The 6,105-nt window shown below is 49.3% G+C and overlaps 1 protein-coding gene across 1 annotated transcript; it reads left to right on the top strand.

The window, feature by feature from the left end:
- Positions 1-2,697: 2,697 nt before the first annotated feature.
- LOC117867491 (C-C motif chemokine 3-like) lies at positions 2,698-4,112 on the top strand. The gene is made up of 3 exons (XM_034752585.1): positions 2,698-2,830; positions 3,161-3,275; positions 3,867-4,112. The coding sequence occupies exons 1-3, from the start codon at positions 2,755-2,757 to the stop codon at positions 3,979-3,981; spliced, it is 306 nt and encodes a 101-aa protein (XP_034608476.1). The 5' UTR covers positions 2,698-2,754; the 3' UTR covers positions 3,982-4,112.
- Positions 4,113-6,105: the final 1,993 nt, after the last annotated feature.

Here is a 6,105-nt window from a genome sequence, read left to right as displayed (position 1 = left end):
AGCTGAATTCTCACAAGGTAAAACCATCGCAGAGTCACCGAGACTCTTTTAACTGCCGCACTTCCTGGGTGGACAACTGTCATGGGTGCAGAGATGGTGTTAGGTCTGACTAATAAACCCCCCTTTCCCCTGCATTTCATTTTACGAAGCCTGGTGCTCGGTCCTTTCAGAACTCATCGCGCAGAGTCAAACCACCGAGGGAGAGAACCAGATGATTTCTTAAGGAATAAAATTTAATGCACATAAACATCTGCCACCAACATTTGGATTCCTTGTGAGGACTTTCCTTCCACAGCTGTTACGTGGTAACTCTCCACACACATATCCCTGCTTTGTTGCTGCTATGTACATAAGAACGGTCACTTTGAGTCAGACCAGAGGTCCATCCAGCCCATATCCTGTCTTTTGACAGTGGCCAGTGCCAGGTGCCCCAGAGGGAATGAACAGAACAGGGAATCATCAAGTGATCCATCCCCTGTCGCCCATTCCCTGCTTCTGGCAAACAGAGGCTAGGGACACCATCCCTGCCCAACCTTGCTAATAGTCATTGATGGACCGATCCTCCAGGAACTTATCTAGTTATTTTTTGAATCCAGTTATAGTTTTATCCTTCAGAACATGCCTTGGTAAGGAGTTCCACAGGTTGACTGTGCATTGTGCGTAGGGTGACCAGATGTTTTTATAGGGACAGTCCCAATTTTTGGGTCTTTTTCTTATATAGGCTTGTAGACGTACCCTAAGACTCTGGCTGGGATTTGCAAAGTAGCCTCAGGGACCTATTACTATGAAATAGTTGTATTGCGATAGTGTCTCGCAGACCCAGTCATGGCCTGGGACCCCGTTATGCTGGGTGCTGTACAAACACAGAACAAACACACAGTCCCTGCCCCAAAGCACTTAGTCTAAGGAGGCACCCAAATCCCTTTGAACTCCAATGGGAGGCAAGCACCTAACTCCCTGAGGCCTCTTGGAAAACTCAGCATCTGGGTGTCCCATGGTCAGTCTACCTAGAGTGCACTCAGGCGGGGGGTTCTCCCAGTAAGTTGGTGGGTAAGGAGACATGAAGCATGAAGCTGAATTATGCATCATTCAACTACCCTTTCCTGGTAGACTCAGAAAGGGCTGGAGCACCTCACTGCTGCGCTAGTTTCACCTGGATAATATTTGGGTGAGCAAAATTATGATAATATCATTGCCCCTCTAACCTGAACAGTTTTCCAATATTTAGGGCTTAGCTTGGTTGTTTTCGTTAGGAGGAGAAATTAAGGATCCAGTCAGGTGTTTCTTTGGAGCAATCTTGTTTAATTACAAAGAAGGCACACAATGGCCTGTTTCTCTCACCGCAATAGGAACAAAGAACAGCTTCTTTGCTCATAATTCCAAGCCTGCCTTTCCAGCCAGCTCTCTGCCCAAAAGAAGCTCACTCTCTTGGTTTCCTCTCAGGGCCATGCTACTAGCACTTCTCTGGCTCTCTCCTTCTGACACACACAGCTGCAATCCAGTTGAAGACTCAGCCCAGGCATTTTCAATCCGTTTCCAGGGAAACCCCTCTTGTTATCTCTCAGTTAGTTCTTGCTCAGGCCAGTGCTTTGAGTGGTGGCTTCTATTGTTTCAGCTATCTTACTCCATAAAGGAGCTTAGTTGCTTCCTCCATTTAACCTGAATGAAGGGTAGCTAGCATACCCAGAAGCTTTCAGTGAGATCTGTGACTGCCCAGAGAGCAATGATACACCAGCTGGCAGCTAACCACATGCTGCAGCATAACAACTTTTTGCTTTTCTCTAGCCTGTTCCATCCAAGGCTTCCAAAGCTCTCTATAAACACTTACAGAATTGAGCCTCACTGCCCCCTGGGTGACGGGTCTGTAGGATTGTCTGCAATGCCAAGTGGGAAAGGTGAGGCACAGGGAAGGGAAATGACTTGCCCAAAGTTGCACAATGAGTCAGTGGCAAAGTGGGTACAGAATCCAGATCTCCTGGCTCCCAGCCCTGTGCTCCAACCACCTCTGGAAGTAGCAGTTGAACATTAATGGTGTTTGGGGTCCCCTTCTCTTTTCATGGGAGAAGGTGCCAAAGGTAGGTATGCAGAATGTCAGGGCAAGTGTCCCCCGCATTCCTCAACCTTGGTCTGAAGGGATCTGCATTTCAAGTAGTGAGAGGACAGGTCAGCCTCTGTGACGCATGGGATTTTGGTGTCTCTGCTGGGGCTGTCACCAAGACGGCTGATTGAGTTGGTTTCTTCTGTGATGCAGATGCTGTTCTTAGAACTAAGAGCATGAAGAAGCTGTTACAAGGTAATAGCCCTTGATCGATAGCTTCATTAGATCCAGCAACTTCTACATGAAAGGTCCCATATTTCTGTTAGTTACTAACGAGACATGCATCCCCCTGGCCTCTTCTCCGGGTAAAGACTGGTGGGTGATTTAAAAGAAAAGGCAGCAGATAAGATGCTGGGGCTCACATCCTTTTTCCTCTGTTACTTGCACCATGCCTTGCAGCAGCGGGGTGGAATTGCCCCGTCATAGTCTGCACTTCCCTCTTCTGCTTCTCTTGATTCAGCAGACTTTGTTCCATTGTATCACCACTGTCCTATCACAGCATTTCCTGGGCGGTGACAGCATTGACACCATCGCTCAGTGTCTCCCCCCATAAAAAGAGGGAAGAATCCAGAGTTCAGAGTCAGCCGCACAAGGAGGGTTTGAAGGAATCCCATCTCTGGTTCTGCTCCTGCAGCTCGTCCCCACCCGACAGCAACATGAAGGTCTCTGTGGCTGCCCTCGCCGTTCTCCTCATCGCTGCCTTCTGCTCGCAGGCCTCAGCTGCTGGTCCACGTGAGTCCAAGTTCAGTCTGTGGAGGTGTGACTGCTTTCCCCAGCATCTCCCCAGGCTAGCAAGACAGTGACAGCAGGCAATGCCTGGGCACATGCTCCTTCTGAGTTTTCATTGCCAGAAAGGAGAGGCAGGCTTGCCCCTTCTCGCTGCCTTACTGAAGGATGAAGCCGTGATGCGAGGTAGCCCCCACGCCAGACAGCCCAGAGATCTCTCTGGGAACCTCCCTTGGAGCTAGGGGTTAGCAGGAGCCCCTTTGCACCTACAGGAAGAAAGCTCTCCAAGCCAGTGATGAGAAAGACCAACCATGATTCTCTTGTCTTCTCTTTCAGAGGCACTCGACATCCCAAGGGTCTGCTGCTATAAATACTCTCCCAACCCAATTTCGCGGAGCCGCGTGGTGAAGTATGAATACACCAGCAGTGGCTGCTCCAAGCCGGCTGTGATGTGAGTATAATACCCAGCCAGATACCATATGCTCCAGGAGACCCCACCCCACAGGAAAGTGCCTCCTGGGGCACCGAGTAGTTTACGATATCATGAGCGCAGCCTGTGAGAGAGACAGTCCTGAGCCCTTGGCTAGTTTTATGGTTCTCTCCATTAGAAACAGGCTCGGCTCAAGAGGGTTTTCATCCCTCCGCCTCGCCCCCAGATGTTGAGCGCATACAGCTATAGTGCAGTGTCACAGCTGGGGAAGCAGTGGTGGGACTGGAGGGTGGATTTCCTCCTCTGACTGGCTGAGAGAACCTTTTGGTGAAATTCAGCCAATTGTAGTGAAACTCTTCCTGAGCGTGATGAATAAGCTGGTTTCTGATTGGCTGAAGATTTTTGAAAAACCTGTTAGTAGTGAATAGTTGGTGGACACCCAGCAATCCAATGGGCCAGCAGAGCGGCCATTAGCTACTGGCCGTTGTGTCGTTAGGCCCATTCATCCCCTGTGCGGCCGTCATGTGTTTGCTCTGAAAACAAGCCCCGTTTTCCTCCGCCGCCCTTCAGAGCTGGTACCAGGCTTTTCTAACTGGGATTTTCTCTCTGCAGCTTCACCACCATCAAAGACAAAGCATTATGCACCAATCCAGATGAGAAATGGGTACAGGATATTGTGACTCAGCTGAGAGCGAGGGAAGCCGTTTCAAAGGCACCCTTAGCCTAGGGGCTGACATCACTTCCTGCCAAGCACCTTCCCAAACGGATTTCCAGGAAGCACTTTACTTGCTCTCAGCCTGTGAATCCTTATGGGTTATTTGACCCAATTAGCACTGAACTGCAAAAGATTCTAATGGTTCTGAATTGTATTTAAGAGAAGTTTAATATATTTGGCATGTGAACTGTGAACTATTTTATTCTCTTTTGTATTTGTTGGGTTTAAGTTTATTATTTATTTTACAAAAAAAGAAAAATAAAACAAAAACTGGAAACTCTTGGGCTAATTCTCCTGCTGCAGGCATCCCGTCTGTTTTTCTATTCAGACCCCAAGCTTGCAAACACATGTTTAACTTGAAAGCACTCGTCCCATTGGAGTCAGTGGGACAACACATGCTTAAAGCTATGCAAATGCCATGTGTTTGCAGGACCAGGACCTTAGACTGGAGGTTCTTCTGGGCGGGGGTGGGAGGTGTCTTACTCTGTGTTTAAACAGCATCTAGGACAAGAGGGTGCCGAACCGGATCAGGGTCTCTAGGCACTATTGTGCTGTGAGTAAATCATAAGCATTAAGGCTGCTATTGAAGGCTTCTGAGGGCGCCATGATTAGTAAATCTTTCTGCTCGCAAAACAGCTGGATGTCTTTCTCTCTGGTTGGGAGGCGGGCTCCATGCAGCAGGCTGGGTCTGGAGCTGCACTGTGGAGTCAGTTTGAGCACTGGAAGCATTTATGGTTGCATGGGGGGGGGAGCACGCATTGCAACGGAGGAGCAGAATAATGGGACAGAGGAGCAAGGAGGGGAAGGGGCAGGACAGGATGTGCTGCCAATATTTAACTCTTGCTAAGACCCATCCCGAGGGTGCAGGTGCTGCAGAGGGGAGAGATTTCTGAATGTAGTTTGTTTCCCTGGGTTACTGGGTTAGAGCACCCACCTGAGAGGTGGGAGACCCCGGTTCAAATTGTTTGTCCCTCTCGGGCAGGAAGGGGAATTGAACCTGGGACTCCCCCCCAGGTGAGTGCTCTAACTGCTGGACTAAAGGTTATAGCATGGGGGCCGCCTCCTCTAGCCACTTTGGGTGGAGCAAGGCAGGCGCCTCCCTTGTTCCCACGAGAAACTACTTCGGTGCCTGAGCCACCTGATTCCAGGCAGCGGGTTCCCATTCGTGGATCGCTAAATAGAGCTGTAGCTTCCCTGCAGCCCAGACGCAGGTGCCTAGCTCTGATCAGCATCTCCCGGTGGCTAGCGTAGGGAACTCCCTGCGTAGTGTGCTGGGTCCTGCGGCTCACAGGCAAGGGGTGTCTCTCTCCCCCTCATGGCACAGGGAGCCTGAGTGTCCAACTTAGGGCTGGGGATCGCAATGTTGTTCCTGAGATGTTTCTAGGTGACTATAAGTGAGGTGACGCTGAGCGTTCCAACACCTCAGTCCCTTTGGGGATCTGAGACAAAGAAGCTACAACCCGATCAAAGAGGAGATGCTGGTAATGGCCTCTGGCTCTTAATGGAAAGAGAGGAAAGACCAGAGTCCTGTGGTGAAAGATCACAAACTACTGGAAAACTGGTTTAAAAAACCCCTCTGTCTCGTAGTGCCACCTTGCATCTATGTGGGGGAGTGGACGCTGCCAAGCCAGGATCTCCAGGTGGCATGTAAATTGGTTAAGAAGCTACACCTAGCAGCATGGGAAATAGATCAGTACCACCGGAAACAGCCGCTGCATATGAACTCCATGGGATGATGCATAGGGTTGCTGCTGCCTCAGAATCAGGGATTACCCTACACCCCCCCCTGAATTTCCCCAACACCCCCGCACCCCAGTTTTGTGAACTAGTTACATGCAGTGTTGCTAATGTAGTGATTGTTTGGAAATTTGAATTGAAATTGAAACATTAATGCACACTTTAAAAGCATAGACAGTGTATGATAAAATACGGGTATCTGAAAAAGTATAATACATTTGGAAAGTACGAACATAGACTCGCTTCCTTATACAGCTGCTGTTTTTAATGACAATGTCAGTGCATTCATTTCGGTGATGTTGGCCAATCGAATAATTTCAAATGATGATTTGTAAGCAAAGTCTAAATGAACACTCCCTGACAGCTAGTGATGAACTGGGGGCTGGAGGAAAGGACCAG

Source organism: Trachemys scripta, chromosome 18 (assembly GCF_013100865.1).
Source record: "Trachemys scripta elegans isolate TJP31775 chromosome 18, CAS_Tse_1.0, whole genome shotgun sequence".
Lineage (NCBI taxonomy): Eukaryota > Metazoa > Chordata > Testudines > Emydidae > Trachemys > Trachemys scripta.
The sequence above is the reverse complement of the archived record's forward strand: the minus strand, read 5'-3'. Positions and strand labels throughout refer to the sequence as shown.

Coding starts and splice junctions, on each gene's coding strand:
- LOC117867491 (XM_034752585.1), top strand. CDS start 2,755: ATGAAGGTCTCTGTGGCTGCCCTCGCCGTTCTCCTCATCGCTGCCTTC. Junction 2,831..3,160: donor GGCCTCAGCTGCTGGTCCAC/GTGAGTCCAAGT, acceptor CTTCTCTTTCAG/AGGCACTCGACATCCCAAGG. Junction 3,276..3,866: donor TGCTCCAAGCCGGCTGTGAT/GTGAGTATAATA, acceptor TTCTCTCTGCAG/CTTCACCACCATCAAAGACA.